Source organism: Dermacentor andersoni, chromosome 8 (genome assembly GCF_023375885.2).
Source record: "Dermacentor andersoni chromosome 8, qqDerAnde1_hic_scaffold, whole genome shotgun sequence".
NCBI classification, from domain to species: Eukaryota; Metazoa; Arthropoda; class Arachnida; order Ixodida; family Ixodidae; genus Dermacentor; species Dermacentor andersoni.
The window spans coordinates 19,518,060-19,535,127 of NC_092821.1; the positions used below are offsets into that span (position 1 = coordinate 19,518,060).

A 17,068-nucleotide genomic window follows, 5' to 3' on the forward strand; every position below is an offset into this window, starting at 1 on the left:
AGCACCAGAATAAAATATAAAATCCACGTCTGTTAAAGGGGGCAATGTGACGTCGCATGTGCACACCGTTGCGCCAGAGAACACACTTTGAAAGTAATTGTTAAAGTGGTGCGCTATGGCACTCCGATCTGTCACTGCCTTCCCGTCAACTGCATGTTTGCGAAACTGGTCTCATTTTTCTTCCTCTCCTACGTACTGCTAAAACTTATCAGGGTCGTTTTTTACGAAGTTAGGGAGCGATATCTTGGAATAATTATGTTTCGCGGTGTGAACTGCACGTGCCAGGTTGTCTTGCATCTCTCTCATTTTGTTGCAGTGCGCATGCTTCTTTTTGAATCTTCTCATCCTACGTTTCAGTTAAATGGCGTTCTCATTCATCCAAGGCGTTTGTTTATGAACTTCATTCAGTCTGTTCGAGACGAAGTTAACCAGACAATGGTGACACATTTCTTTGAACTTGCTCCAAAGTAATCGAAAATTAGTGATATCGAAATCAACCAAACATGTTTGCATGTACTCGACCATGCTTGGGTCAATGGCACGAGTAAAATCTTTAATGTATAGCGCAGAGGAGTGTTTAAACTTACCAAGTGGTACTAGTGGTAGCGATACGCCTACGAGATGGTGATCGGAGAGCCCTTGCTCGACTTTCACAGTGTAAGCGGAGAAATCTCTACAGAGGAATACCAAATCTAACACCGAGCTGGATGCATTTTGCACACGAGTTGGTTCATGTACTATCTGCATAAAGTTGTATCGTAACATAATTTCAAACATACTGTTCACATGTTTGTTATGTTGACTACTGGCAATAAAACACTCCCAATATACTCCTGGCAGGTTAAAATCACCAAGCAGAACAATTTTATTTCGTTCATGCATAGACATCTCTATATTTAGTCTCTAATATATTTGGCGGGGCATCCGAAGGTTTATAAAAAGCGTATAAAACTGTGACCCCAGCAAGAGATTTTAACACGCAGGAATTCGAGGTCAAAGTCGTCCAGCAAAACAGCCTGAATGCTATCTTTAATTAAAATCGCTACACCACCGACCCTAGTGTGCCGATTCTTACGATAAACTTCATAGGAAAGAGGAAAAAAAATATCGCATATTTCCTTGTTCAGCCAGGTTTCTGTTAAAACAGTTACGTGATGATCGTACTGTAGTAGTAAGATCTCTAAGGTCTCGGTTTTGTTCTTGACACTGCAACCGTTTATATTCAATATTCGAAGACGTTGATGAGCTTCACAGGCATCGCGTCAGTCGCGAGATAAAGCGGATGCATTATCTTGCTCGCCTTCCACAGGCGTGAATGATACATTTTTTTACAGCTTTCACACATTTGTTGAGCGATTCATCCCAAAAGAAGAATTCTTTGTTAATTCTTAGTCTTTCGTAGATAAGCAAGACCCTCTTTCTGAGCTGCTTTTCATTTTTCGCACTCTCCCAGAGCAGTTTCCGTTTTTTAACGTGGATGCTGAATAGTCATTCTGAATAAACGTTGTTCTGCATTTTAACTTTTTGACATTTGCGAAGATTGTTTTCGTTTGATTGAAATCTTGAAGGCGAATGATTAGTGGGCGTTTGCCTTTCCGCTGTGCTAGTCAATGGATGCGGTCATTGGATTTACATTTCACGTCAAGTTTTGCTTCAAATATCTCCTTGAGCACTTTGTCTTTAAGTGAAGTTCTGCTTCATCGGATGATTCGGGTATTCCGCGAATTATCATATTAGATCATCTACTTCATTCCTCCAGATCTGCTAGTTTGTTTTTCTTAGAGGTTTATCATATGCTCTACCGAGTGCAATGCCACCTGCACTTTATCAGCTTGTGCTGAAGGGAGGGAGGACTAAGAGCTGTTTTCGTACATATTATCGTGCATCTTCTTTGTCTTTTTCATGTCAGCCATCTCGGCTTTTAATTCGCTTACGTCACATCGCATGGCCATCTGGCCCTCAAGTATATAGCTTTTCAAAAGAGTTCTTTTTGTGTAGGTCCGGGTTTTAGTTCAACACTGCCACATAACAATTTCAGCATCAATAAACGATCATAGGAAATGCTATAACACCGTTCGGGGCCTACCCGAAACGGTGTTACCCAAAACGGCTATGGCCCAAGTTGGGGCACAGCCGCCGTGCCCACAATGGCTTTACGAGGGGCGCTGCAGTAGGGGACGCCGGGTAAATTTCGACCACGCTGGATTCTTCAACGTGCGCCTGAATCTAGGAATACACGTGCGTTCTCGCATTTTTTTTACCAGCTTCGAAATCGACGCCGTGATCTCGTGTTCAGCTGCTGTACGCCACTGAACCAGCGAGGCAGGTTAGGCGGGGAAAGCATATGCGGCTAAGAATGTTCAGCTCAACCCTAAATCAATCAATATATGAACAGACAATCAACTTTGCGTGCCGTGGTGGCTTACGGGCTATGGCGTTGCGCTAGTAAGCTCGGGGTCGCGGCTTCACTTCCCGACCCTGGCAACCGCATTTCAAGGGAGCAAAATGCGCTCGCGTGCCGTGCATCGGCTGCACGTTAAAGAACCCCAGGTGGTCAAAATTAACCCGGAGTTTCCCACTACGGCCTGCATCGCAATCAGATCGCGGTTTTGGCATCTAACACAGCACAATGCAATTTTAGTTTATTTTTTTTATCACTGCAGACCTCATCTCACAATGTCTGTCCACTGTAGTGCAAATAGCAATCGAACAATGTAGCGACAGACCTTCCCTGAAGTCGCGTTTATTTACCTCGTGTAGCTGCAATTCTGGGACTTTGTTTGCTTCGGCTAAATGGCACACACTCCTATTCGTCCCATTGTGCTGTGGCACTCGCTTGCCAAGGTCATCCATAGGCATCGAGGCGTGACGCTGACTGTACGACGACGACAATCACAAGGAAGGAATGATAGCAATCTAACGACAAAGGCGTATGACGACAACGCCATGACGAGAATGATATGCCGATTTTTTTATGACGGTGGTATTACGACGACAACATGATGACGATGAAATCACGACCGCATGACGACGGTGGTATCATGACGACGGTATGACGACAGCCGGAAAAAAAGCGGCAATCACGACCACAGCAGAACCAAGACGGCATGACGATAGTGTTATTGCAACGAATGCGTGATAGCGTCTGTGTGACGACGACGCAATGACGAAGACTGCATGACAACGGCGACATAATCAGGATTGAATGACGACAGCACCGTTACCATAAAATGACGCACAAGGAGTGACGTTGATGCATCAAGGAAGGTGGTATGACGACATTGGGATGACGATGGTGAAACGACAGCGTGACGACGATGGCATGACGAGAGTCGTATGTCGCAGCTACAATGATGACATTAGAACAACCACGACGTCATCTCGGTGACAGTATGACAACTAGTGCATGACGACGGCTGTATGACGACGATGCCGTGACGACAATGTCACGACAACGGCACGACGGGAGTCGGAGGACGAAGCTGGAGTGACGGTGATGGCACGACTACGACAGCATTACGACGACGGCGTGACAAGGGCTGCTTATTCACAACTGAATGACGACATTATGATTACAATGCAACGGCGAAGAAAAATTGGCGTCGATAGAACGGGGAAGGCGGCATGAGGACGGCGGCATAATGACAACGGGCTGACGGTACCGAAGTGACATCAAATTTCGGCTTAAGTATCCCGGTTACATGGCGGGAAAAAAGCCTCCATGTACATGGACAAAGTGGTCATCTCATGTTTTCTTTATGGTACAAACTGCTTTTCGTTGCATAAAACCACAGGTGAAGTGGCAGTATCGCGGAGTGTATTGCCATGTTTGCGCTGCATTCAAAATTTTCGTGTCATTTCGCGGCAGTCAAAAGACATTTCATGGTTGCTTTTCGTCGCCTGGACGACCCAACGGCCTATGTCAAATTGTAATGTAGAATATTGTCTCGAAAGCTGGCGACCATAATATAACTAAACAACTTCAATACACTTAGCAGACATCTTACTTCATATTCGGGATGGATATCTTGCGTAATCGTTTCCGAATTAACTTCGGAAGGGATTGAAGCCAATGTACAATATGCGTACAAGGGGTCTCAGGAGCTTGATTGTCCATTGATAATGCATCTCAATATGAAATGCTTAGCCATTGTTTAAACTATTGCTTCCAAGTACTATGCTTCTTGAAGTGCTGCTGTGCAGAGGCACCGGTTTCTTGCGTGATGTGTGCAGTAGATAATTCTTTTTTGTTCCTTATCCGATACCTCATGAAGAAATAACAGTACTACGAGTAAAATTATCTAGGGCAGAACTTACAAAGCTTTTCTTTAGTACGTGCTATTTGCCATTGGCCAGCTGCCTTCGTTAACGATGTGTCCAACATCAGAATTGGCCGAAATTTTACCAACAGTTCTAGCGTAAAACCCTAATGTGAATACGGGCTCTCTGACGTATCGCAGCTGCGCGAGCTGGTTCTGGACAATAACCAGCTCCGGGACGCGTCCGAGTTCCGCTTCAACGCGCAGCTGACGACGCTGTCGCTGAACAAGAACTGCTTCGACAACCTCGACTACCTGGTGTCATGCATCGAGCAGTGCTACCCATCCCTGACCTTCCTGAGCCTTCTGGGCAACCCTGCATGTCCCGACCAGATCAGCAACCCGGACAGGGACGACGACGACGACTACCAGAGGTGAGGCTTCGGTGACTCTTGTACGAGCATAGTACAACGACATATGTTTAATCCCCATCACATCAACAGCTGCCTGGTTATGTCCACTGCAGCTTGTTTACTGCTTCGAAAGGGGTGTATACGTATATAACAGTGTTGCTATACAGAAATGGCAGGACGAAGGCCTCTCCCACCGATGTCCACATACCTTTATTTTGCGGGAGCCGAAACAATCTCATGCTTCCGAATTCCCTAATATCGCCATTTTATCATATCATTTGCTTCCCTCGACTCGTCATTGTGTTTTTTTAGATGTAGAAACATGGGAAGGTAGGCTATGGCACAGTAAGCTATACCAAAATTCCGAATCCGGTATTCAAGTAAAACAAAGAAAGGAAAAGAGAGAAGAAAATATCAAAAAGTACAATACATACAAGCCCGCAAAGATAGTCTTATCTATACGTGCCACAGCACGGAAAGCACAGTCCAGTAAACTTAGGATGGTTGCCCAATACAAAGGAGTGCTCACAAGGGTCCACACAAGTCTCTTCGTATACGCATAAAGACAGCACGACCGCGAAAACAAGCTGGTTAGAGAAAGAACCACAATGTAGAAGACAAAACAGTAGCGTAATTTGTAGGCAGTCCCTGCAATTAGTCTCCACTAAAAAGTCGCGAAGGGCACTTACAGTACGCCTGTGCTTATCAAGGCATTGTTGTTTTCCTCTTGAATGTCTGTGGTGCTCACTCAAAGATGGGGCTTTGTCATCGGGCGGTCGGTAGAAACAGACGGTGATGAAGAGAATTAAAAATTTTGAATTTGTCAACGACAGATAAAAGTCGAGGAGCCACTTCACTCTGTGCAGTTGGATGACCAGCGAAGTTGTAGCACACCCCACAGGGTTAGACAAGGCTACATGTATTTATTTTCATAATTTTGTAATGCTAGTGACGGTAGCTTTGTGATTACTGTGATATACATTGATTGGTTCAGGTACAACTTTAGACAGAATCTTGGCCAAAGTTAAATTTATACATGGCCGTTGTCGAGTGGTTGAGTGACTTGGATAGGTGTGCCACTTCGAACCAAATTGTTCTAGCACAAACTGAGTGAACAATTTCTTGTCTGGTTTTGAAATGTGCCATCACGGCTAACCCAAGCAAATGTGGTCATGAACATCTCGATATAACACTTGGGTTGGCTTGGAGACATATTTACACTGGATATCACAATTCCGTCTTTAGTTTGTATGGCGCAGACATCCGCACAGTCGGTGGCATTGTCTTCTTGCGAGTCAAGGGTGTATGGTTCTACGTACGTTTTGTCCTTTTCTCTCCTTGTCTTTTGTTCCCTTTTCCTCCTCCGCAAATGTAGGGTAGTCAACCGTGCACGTCGTGGGTTAACCTCCCTACCTTTCCCTCTTCGTTTATCTCTCTCTCTCTTGTCCTTTGCATATATGGCAATGCCTCCTGCTCGTGAGTCCAAGTGCTGTTCTCAAACGATTTCAGTATACCCATCAACTTGAAACAATCTATTGATTTATTTCATCATCATCATCATCATCATCATCATCATCATCATCATCATCATCATCATCATCATTATTATTATTATTATTATTATTATTATTATTATTATTATTATTATTATTATTATGGTCAGAGTGCTTGACGCCTGCTTCACCGCCGCCGCGGGTCGGCCCGGTATTGCACAACCTGCATGATGGGCCCACATTTTTGTCCATGAACATGAAAATTAATTGAGGGGAAGGTAACGGTATACAGCTGCGCTGTAAATCTTCTAGTTTGCGGGGTAAAATAGGAAATAAAACATCCGTGGATACCTAAGCGCATCATACGAGTTGTGAATGCGAAAGCATTAATGTCCAATTGAACGCCGCTGAGCGGTCTTTCGAGTTTTGCGCTGCGAGTAACGTACCACAGCGGTGCGCGCTGGCTGATGCAGCCAGCAAGCAGCAGCAGCAGCCTGCGCTGCCAATGCCGCATGCCACCGACGTCCTGCGCGACGAGAGACCGAGGAAGCAGAAGGGCGGCCACCGAGGCCGGCAGGCGATGGCGGCACGTACTCTCCGAGCCAGCAGGGAGCCACAGCCTGCGCTGCTCGCTTGGGCACAACGCGCCGGCTTCCGAGAGCCAGGTTGACGCGGCGTCGCGGCGATGACCTCTTCCCTTCACGCAACACCTGACGTGCTATTGCAGCAGCAGGTGCACCCTTTCGCCCGCTATGCTCTGTCGAGGCGCAGGCTCGTGACGTGGCGTCGCTGCCAATGAAACTTTAGGCGCCATTTCGCAGCTACAGACTCCAGACGCCGGCTTTTTTGCTGAATGGGCCCCTTGACGCTTTCCCATAAAAAAAAACAAAGAGATACGAAGAACCAACTCCGGTTGCTGTCCAAGAACGCGTTAAATTTAGACGCTTTGTGAGGTGGTTCTTTGTGCGACTGTGTTGCACTACGTGTTAAGTGTGGTACTCCCCTTACCGCCGAGCCTTGCCCATGCACATGCATCTCGTGCACCATCGATATACACTCCTCGTCACCGACAGCGTTAATTCTGACAAGCCTTTGTCTTAACCTGCCAAGGTGCTGTTTCTGCTGCGTATACAGCATGCAGTTACCTCGGTTAGATCACTCTAACGCCGCACTTCGTGTCGTCACCACGTGTCGTTATAGAACACCGGTCAGTGAGCTCGAGCGCACCGTTAAACATTGCTGTCGCTGACAATGCTTCGCCCTTCGTGCTCAACTGCCAATTTTAAAGCGTTTAGCTTTCTTGGGAAACTAACCGCTGGGTGCAAGAATTCGGTGTCCGAAAGAAAAAAAGTCCATCCGAGTTTCGGAATGTATGTATGTATGTATGTATGTATGTATGTATGTATGTATGTATGTATGTATGTATGTATGTATGTATGTATGTATGTATGTATGTATGTATGTATGTATGTATGTATGTATGTATGTATGTATACCAATGCCTGAGTTTGCTTTACACTGTGAAGCAAAGCATTATCGCCTCTGTCGAGAAAAAAAAAAAGACACCGCCGGGGAGAGGAAGCGTACTTCTTTTTTTTTGGGGGGGGGGTGGAGGGCAGTAAGTATCGAATGCAAAGATACAAACAAAACTACAGCCAAGTGGCGATGCGTCGACTATATACTTTTGCGTGATTGAAATTTATTGAAATGCACTATAAAATTTGGCGTACATTTCAGATTTTTAAGATGACCAGCGGTATAGGGGCGTACAGCTTCCTGCATAATAACTAGATGAAACCCCGGTGCTGCGATCGTTCAACCACAACGATAATGATGGCTAGTACATGAATTTATCTTACATCTTCGTGATTGGGGCTTCAGGCGTCCTCATGGCCTCGTTTATTATGCTTTGTCTGCCTTCATTTGCCTAAATTTCAAAGCAACCTATACGTTTTCATAATGCAGAAGGCAATAAGACTCTATGAACGTGCAAAATCACTGCTATTAGCAGCGGCTCCGCTTGTCCATCCGTTTGAGGCGGAATGGTCTCAATTTTGAGTTTTTGTGCTAGAGGTCCTTTGTTCGAATCCTGCCGTCGGACAACTTTAATAATGCTTATTTAATTATTTGTAATGCAGTACTTTCATGAAAAGAACGAGTTTGCAAAGTCAAGACGCCGTTTAAAGTGAGAAGAATGAAGTTTAGGCAAATAACACCTACTAACCATCATTCCCACGCTGGGTAAACCACTCCCGTATTATAGCGCCATATTTTCCTCTAATAATTGAACGAAACCCTATCGGTAAACTCTATCGGTAGGGGCATCAACCCACTGAGCGTCATATCCGTAGCTCATGCGTGTGTGAGGGCAGCAAGAGAATGTGCGTCCATTCGGCTCGTGGTCCAAGCTGCTGGTCGTGCCCAGTTGACGCGAGAAGCGCCTGCAGTGGGTGTACCAGCAGAGAAGGCATAGTTGGAGAGAAGTTGTGCTTGCAACCACAGGTCGGAAGAAAATAAAAACGGTGAAAAGATGGACCACTTGGTCTCGCAACTTCGGACAGCACGACAGTTCCACGACTGCGAACAGCAGTCTGCCAAACGTCCCCCCCCCCCCCCCCCACACCCCCATCTTTTCAAGTGCCCCTAAAATCTCCAATATGCCAAAAGTGGAGCGAATGCGTGGCGATAAAAGTTGGCCACAGCGTAACTGCAATATACCTGGGAACTGCAGTATTGAAAAATCGGAGGTTAGCACTGATGCCACGATTTCAACACTTCAAAACGTACGGGATAAACTCAAGCGACAGCTTCGTGAGATTTTATGAACAGTTGAATCATAGTTTACATTGACTGTGTTCGCATGAACGCGACCGTTAGCCTATATCGTACCAACTTTCAAGCTTACTCCAGGTACTTCGCAAGGGAGCATGGGTAGTACGGCGACAATCTGTTTCACCATGATTCAGCAGAGAAAGGATAAGGCAGAACACTTGTTCTACTGGGTCATCACATATTTGCAAAGAGCAGCACCTTCAACGACTACTGCTGCTTGAAGAGCATGCATCTACAGCAAGCATTGCGCCTCTTCAGCGTGCCCAGCCTCGGGCGTGTTTTGTGAGTCGCTTTGCAGTGATAAGATTTTTGCCACGTTAACCAAGAACAAAAACCGGTTCCCCTTCGCCTGTGGGGGCGACGCCATGGAATCTCATAGATAAGACTCGCCCTGCAACGCCTTCCTGTAGAGAAACGATTGCTTGCACAGATGGGAATAGCAATGAGGACGTGTTGACACAGTTTTGTTTCCAGCGCTTCACATCATAGATATTTGCCTTTTTAATTCGAATGACAGCCAAATAGGTTTTTTTTTTTTCGCCCAGCCTATCGTCCTCTGAGCTTAAGCTCTGAAGCTGACTATCACGCACTGAACTGTGGTGCGGCGAAGTTTACAGCTCTGCGTTTTACTATTTAGGATTGACAATATCCGTTCTGAAGGAGTACTGACGCGTCATTTAAAGTTGTCATTTTTTATACAGTAAATGAAATTACAAACCTATTAAACCTTTAAAAAATACTGGCAAGCGCCAAACTGGACTAAGGAATTTACGGTGACATCACTTGTTTCTACAAACCAGTTCCGGTGTCACTCCCCCTGCAAGCCATGGATGAAGGCAATCATTAGGAGAGAGCATCGCGCTACGCGATTGAAGCCAAACGTATCGGCACAACACGTGATCGTGACGTCAGAGCGTTATACCACAGAACACCTATGGTTCTACTCCGGCGGCAGCTGCGTGTTGCCGTATGGCGCGACTGAGTACTACCGCGCGGGCCTTATATTCAAAGCGATCTGCGATGGGGAGAAAGTCTAGGTTCGCGGAGCGCTGATAGCTTCGTCGTATGTGCTGCGTTCGCGCCGCTTAGTGGACGTCGAAGCGAGACGCAGGTCAATTCGATCGCTGCTGCTGCCGTGCTTGTTCACGTCAGCGTTTTGACAGCGTGCCTCCGCTTTCATCGAGTGAGACGTGCTCACGTTTGCCTGTGCGTGCGTGACAGCATGCTTGCTAATTAAGTTAGTAAGCGAATGTTTACAAAGTTATACGGCCGATAAAACTATTATTCTATAGCTGTGTAATAATTTGCTTCGCAATCCATGCTTCGTCTTTCGTGCAAAACTGCGAGAATTTTTTTGTCTGAGCAACACCATCCCACCTATAACGTTATTGTTACACGATGTCAGCAAATTTAGCTTTGTGTAATGGCGTCACGATAATGTCGATGGCGCCATGCCCTGCATTGGAGACCCATTTTAGCATCAAATTGAAATATTTTATGAGTGTTCTTGCAATCATCATTATTTGCTCAATGTGATTATTCCATGTGCGAGAAGCATGCGTTAGAATTTCTACAACTTGAAGTACTCCTGTAAACATGCATTGCACGATGCAGAGGTGCGCTTTAGTATGGCTACCCACCGTAGGAGCTGAGTGGCTATGGCGTTGAGCTGCTGACCTCGAGGTCGCAGGTTCGGTCCCGGTAGTGGCGGCGGCATTGTTACGGGAGTGAAATGCGAGAACGTTCGTGCACTTAGATTTAGGTGTACGTTGAAGAACCCCACGTGGTCAAAATTAATCCTATTTCTTGTTCAAGGGGCAGCGCCGTGTCCTGTCTTTTCTTGTGCCTTAGATTGTGTCCCAGTAGCTCGCGCTGTGAATTTAGCGATTAATCTGTAGTTCCCCCACTGCGGCGTATACTTCAAATCATTGCTCTGGCAGTAAAGCCCGAGGATTTATGTTACAGCGCGCAGCTCTTGCGAGCCAGTTCCTGCGCTGAACGTCGGTGTGTCTCGGTGTTAATGGGGGGCGATGAGTTACGGAGTTGCCATCTGTCGGAAGCGCCTCCCTTGCGTAGTATGAGGGATCACGCGGCGCGCTCCTCATAGGTTTGGCTTACGGCGCTTTGTAGGAAAACCACGCGGCAGCCCTCCTGTACATTTCTTTAAGTACTCTCAAAACGAGGAAACTTTATTACTGCCGAAATAATCTTGGGCAGACTGAAAGCACACAATCGTTTACAGACGCTATCTCTTTACCGAATACGTATACAGTGAAAGGCGCTGCGCGCAGTCGCTGCGATGGAGTCTCCCGAACCGGCTTCTTGCGTGAAAGGTCGGCAATCGCTGAGCGCAAACTATGTGAAATATGTTCTTATAGTGGGAGGTCTGTATAACGAAATGGTGCATAACAGAACGAAGCCTCAATGCATGCAGCGATCCACGGGTTCGCAGCGACCGACTGCGCGTCTGCATCCATGTCCGCGCACAATGTTTCGCTTTCACTGAGAGTGTTCTCGCGCCGTGCTGTGAACTTTAGGCCGCAGCATATGAGCATTTGACAATCCACAAGCAACCATTGTGGCGTGGACGTTATCAGAGCTGTTGAAAGACAATTTTGTTTTAACAACGGACTGCGTCGCCTACGGCGACTATGATATGCCGTCCCGACGATTTAATATTTTTTTTCTTCTAAATTCTTGGACGTTTCAATATTAATTCTAAAGTTGCCTCACACTGTATGCAGTCAGCGGGCCATTTCGTGCTGCTTATTTTTCGTAATCCAGTGCGTTAATTCATAACACAAACATGACCTTATGCTATGCATTTATTTAATGTGCTTCTTACCACTCCCTTTCCATTCCAGTGAACTTGCCAGTGTTTATAGCATCAACAAGTTCATAGTTGTCCTGCGGCTATGTGTGACTAAAGCTGACACCGGGCTCCGTTGCGTACGTCCGGCACTGCGGCACCCAGCAGTAGCCTACCATGCTGCACACCTCCAAAGACAGCCCTACCCATTATAGTGATTTCAAATGTTGTCAAGCAGACGCCCAAGGCGGGAAAGCCTCACCACTTAATTAGAAACGCAGCGCAGGTCGTGACATTAGCCGGGCAGGGAGCGCGGGCGAACGTGTCAGTGCGCGTTTTCTGCTACTCACCGAGCATCGCAGTCCCGGCGCCGTAGCAGAAATATTCCTCACGTTTGTGCTTGCTGCATACCCGAGTTGTAGCCGATGACTGTTTGCCGGTTCTAAGTTTCGCGAAGCTCCTTGTCCTGCAGCTACGTGTGACTAAAGCTGACACCGGGCTCCGTTGCGTACGTCCGGCACTGCGGCACCGAGCAGTAGCCTACCATGCTGCATGCCTCCAAAGACAGCCCTACCCATTATAGTGATTTCAAATGTTGTCAAGCAGACACCCAAGGCGGGAAAGCCTCACCACTTAATCAGAACCGCAGTGCAGGTGGGACTTTAAACTTTCGTTTTCACCTCACTTCGCCGTGTCCGAAGCAGCCAGCCCACGCGGCCGCTGTGTCCACGTGATCCCTCATGCCACGTCACGCCGATGGTGGCGCCAGCTTTTCCAGTGGTGGATCTCGCCCCCAATACCTCGTAACCGAGCAAATGTAAAGCCCCTTAAACTTCGTAAAGTAACCACACTCTCCTCCTCCGCCTTGATTCCTCGTTTCCCCTCTCTTTCACGCTCCCTCCTCGACCCTGGCGCCCTCTACACTGCTCGAGCGTAGCAACGGCGCCAAGATGCGCTCCTCGCCACTCCGTAGACGCTTTTCGAGCAAAAATGGCGCTGAAGCAAGGCGCGAGGGCCCACGTGATGCTATAAGGCCAATAGCGACGCGGCGGCGGCCTCGGCCAGAGCGCGCGAGGAGGAAAGTGGAGGAGGAGCGGAGGGGAGACGGCCTGCGCATGCGCTGAGTTGCCAGCGGCCACGGCAACTTCAGCCACATGGGCGATTTCATCTGCGCTTCCGAGGAGGGGGACATGCAGAGTTGCGTGAAGGGGGGAGGATGGGTGTTCTGTGGGGAAGGGCTACGCTCGCCCGCGGTGTGTACTGCTGAGCTCAGTACAGGGTACCAGCGTTTGACGTAAGATTTCTGCGGAAACCCGCAAGGTGGAGAGAAGTAATTAATGAAGGTGGAGAGAAGTAATTAATGAGGGAAAATCAGACATCCACCCGTTCGTAGCAATTGCTACAAAGGAAACCCATACGGGTTCCTCGAAAGAAAGGCCTCACAGTTGATGAAAAATTTGTCCTGGTCCGGGACTCGAACCCGGGACCACCGCCTTTCCGGGGCAGCCGCTCTACCATCTGAGCTAACCAGGCGGCTAGACGACAGGGCGAAGTCGAATTTGTCGACAACACGAAGCAAAGGCAAGAGTTCGACGTAATAGATTTTTTTTTCTTTAGCTGTGAGGTTTTTCTTTTGAGGAACCCGTATGGGTTTCCTTTGTAGCAATTGCTACGAACGGGTGGATGTCTGATTTTCCCTCATTTATTACTTCTCTCCACCTTGCGGGTTTCCGCAGAATTATTACATCAAACTCTTGTCTTTGCTTCGTATTGTCGACAAATTCGACTCCGCCCTGCCATCTGCTAGCCGCCTGGTTAGCTCAGATGGCAGAGCGGCTGCCCCGGAAAGGCGGTGGTCCCGGGTTCGAGTCCCGGACCAGGAGGAATTTTATTCAGCTGTGAGGCCTTTCTTTCGAGGAACCCGTATGGGCTTCCTTCGTAGCAATTGCTACGAACGGGTGGATGTCTGATTTTCCCTCATTAGGTACCAGCGTGTGTGACGGGGTCACTGCTCCCGCAAGGGGCGACGGCGAGCGGCTACGAGCAAGTCTCGAAGTGGCACTCTCTGGGGTGTTGTCGTCGCTAACACTGGTGGCACGATTTCCCCGCGACGAATTAAGGGCCACTCTTGTCGTTGGTAGAACGAAAGCGCGAGAAGAAAAGCGTAGCGCCGCGCAAGACGGACTGTGCGACGACGATGGCTGCGACATGGCGCCAGAATAGCGCGCGTCGTCCGTATGGCTACATCGCGCTGCATGAGCTCTATGACGGGCTGCTGGAAATCGCGTCCTCGCGTCATCTACGCGCTGCCTCTCGCGATTTCCCGATTAGCGAGGCACTTAGCTCCGTTTGCAATGTGCCGCACGAGCCAGATTATCCGCGCCAGCTACGCTACTGGCAGCGTTCTCTTCCTAATATCAACAGTCATCATCACCAGCCTGTTTTATGTCTACTGCAGGACTAAGGCCTGTACCTGCGATCTCCAATTACCTCTGTCCTGCGCCAACCAATCCCAACCAGCGCCCGCGAATTTCTTAATTTCATCGCTCCACGTAGTCTTCTGCCGTCCTCGACTGCGTTTTCCTTCTCTTGGTATCCATTCTGTAACCCTAATGGTCCAAGGGTTATCTAACTGGCGCATTACATGACCTGCCCAGCTCCACTTTTTTCTCTTGATGTCAATTAGAATAGCGTCTATACCCGTTTGCTCTCTGATCCAAACCGCTCTCTTTTTGTCTCTTAACGTTATGCCTAGCAATCTTCTTTCCATGGCTCTTTGCGCAGTCCTTAACTTCTTCTCAAGCTTCTTTGTCAGTCTCCAAGTCTCTGCCCCATATGTCAGCACTGGTAAAATGCCCTGATTGTACACCTTTCTTTTCAATGATAATGGTAAGCTTCCACTCAGGAGCGGACAATGTCTGCCATATGCGTTCCAACCCATTTTTATTCTTTTATGAATTTGCTTCTCATGATCAGGGTTCCCTGTGATTAATTGACCTAGGTAAACGTACTCCTTCACAGACTATAGAGGCTGACTGGCGATCCGGGATTCTTGTTCCTTTGCCCGACTATTCATCATTATCTTTGTCTTCTGCATATTAATCTTCAACCCCACTCTTACACTCGATTTGTTAAGGACCTCAATCATTCATTGTAACTCGTCTGCATCGTTGCTGAATAGAACAATGTCATCGGAAAGGCGAAGGTTGCTGAGATATTCGCCGTCGATCCTTACTCCTAAGCCTTCCCAGTTAAATAGCTTTAATAGTTTTTCCAAGCACGCAGTGAATAGCATTGGAGAGATTGTGTTTGCCTGTCTGACCCCTTTCTTTATAGGTGTCTTCATGCTTTTCTTGAGTAGAATTATGGTAGCTGTAGAACCTCTGTAGATATTTTCGAAGGTATTTACGTAAGCGTTCTGTACTCCTTGATTACGTAATGCCTCTATGACTGCTGGTATCTCTACAGAATCAAATGCCTTTTCGTAATCTATGAAAGCTATATAGAGAGGCTTATTGTACCCTGCGGATTTCTCGATAACCTGATTAATGACATGGATGTGATCCATTGTAGAGTATCCCTTCCTGAAACCTGCCTGTTCCCTTGGTTGACTAAAGTGCAGTGTTGCTCTTATTCTATTGGAGGTAATTTTGGTAAATATTTTATATAATACTGGGAGTAAGCTAATCGGCCTATAATTTTTCAATTCTTTAACGTATCCCTTATTGTCGATTAGCATAATGTCTGCATTCTTCCAGTTTTCTGGGATCCTTGCAGTCGATAGACACTTCGTATAAAGAGCCACCAGTTTTCCGCGCAGTATGTCTCCTCCATCTTTGATTAAATCGACTGTTACTCCATCTTCTCCTGCCGCTCTTCCTCGTTTCGTGTCTTGCAAGGCCCTTCTGACTTCATACTGTACCCTGTTCATACTGGTTTCTGTACCCTGTTCATTACTGGTTCTAATGTAGGTATCCTGACTCCTTTGGGTATTGTACAGGTCAGTATTGAATTCTTCTGCTTCTTTTACTAAATATTCGAGACTGCTGTTGATATTACTCTGCTTATCTTTCAATGCATAAATCTTGGCTCGTCCTACGCGAAGTTAGTTTCTCACTGATTTCAGGCTGCAACCATTTTTTACTGCTCCCTCAGTGTTTCTCACATTATAGTTTCGAATATTCCTTATTTTCTTCTTGTTGATAAGTTTTGACAGTTCCGCGAATTCTACCTGATCTTTTGAGTTGGGCACTCATTCTTTGTCGTTTCTGTATTAGGTCCTTTGTTACTTGGGAGAGCTTGCCTACTGGTTGTTTTAGTTTGGTGCTTTGCTTCCCACTTCAATTGCTGCCTCTGAAGCTAGCCTAGTTACGGTTTCATTCATTAGCTCTATGTCATCATCATCTCTCTGTTCTAAGGCTGCATATTTGTTTGCAAGTACCAGCCTGAATATGTATAATTTTACCCTTTCTGCCTCTATAGGTTGACCTGTTTCTTCTTGACCAATTTTGCTCTTTCTCTGTTCAAATTGACGTGAATCTTAGCCCTCACTAACCTATGATCACTGCACTTTACCCTACCTATCACTTCTACATCCTGCACTATGCTGGGATCAGCAGAAAGTATGAAGTCAATTTCATTTCTTGTTTCATTACCACAGCTTTTCCAGGTCCACTTTCTGTTGCTACGCTTCCTCAAAAAGCTGTCCATTATTGGAACCTTATTCCTTTCTGCGAATTCTCCCAGCATCTCTCCTCTAGTGTTTCTAGAACCGAATCCGTAGATGCCAATTGCTTGTTCACCAGCCCCTTTTCCCCCTAGTTTTGCATTGAAGTTGCCCATTACTACAGTACCCTGAGTTTGCCCTTTTGTCATCGCTAATTCAACATCTTCATAAAACTGATCTACTTTCTCATCATCGTGACTTGATGTTGGAGCGTAGGCTTGCAGTACATTTAATCTATATTTCTTATTAAGTTTGATTACGACTACAGCTACCCTATGATTAATGCTGTAGAATTCGTCAGTGTTGCCCGCTATGTCCTATGGATTAGGAATCCTACCCCGTATCGCTTCTTATCTGAGAGACCTCTATAGCAGAGGACATGTCCGTTATTCAGCGATGTATAAGCCTCACCAGTTCTTCTAATCTCACTAAGGCCGATGATATCCCAAACAATCTCTGATAGTTCATCAAAGAGTCTTGCTAAGCTCGCCTCACTCGAGAGGGTTCAGGTGTTAAACGTTGCAAGGGTCAATTTC

The 17,068-nt window shown here is 46.7% G+C and overlaps 1 protein-coding gene and 1 non-coding gene across 2 annotated transcripts in view; one reads left to right on the forward strand and one right to left on the reverse strand.

Annotated features, from left to right (window-relative positions):
• Positions 1-17,068, forward strand: part of LOC126526630 (leucine-rich melanocyte differentiation-associated protein-like) — a 73,672-nt gene that overhangs the window by 41,202 nt on the left and 15,402 nt on the right. Inside the window, exon 2 of the mRNA XM_050174496.3 lies at positions 4,461-4,693. Coding sequence (XP_050030453.1) covers positions 4,461-4,693 — 233 coding nt within the window. The remainder of the gene's footprint in view (positions 1-4,460; positions 4,694-17,068) is intronic.
• Positions 13,265-13,339, reverse strand: TRNAS-GGA (transfer RNA serine (anticodon GGA)). Its single transcript has one exon. It is a non-coding gene; the product is annotated as a tRNA-Ser (tRNA).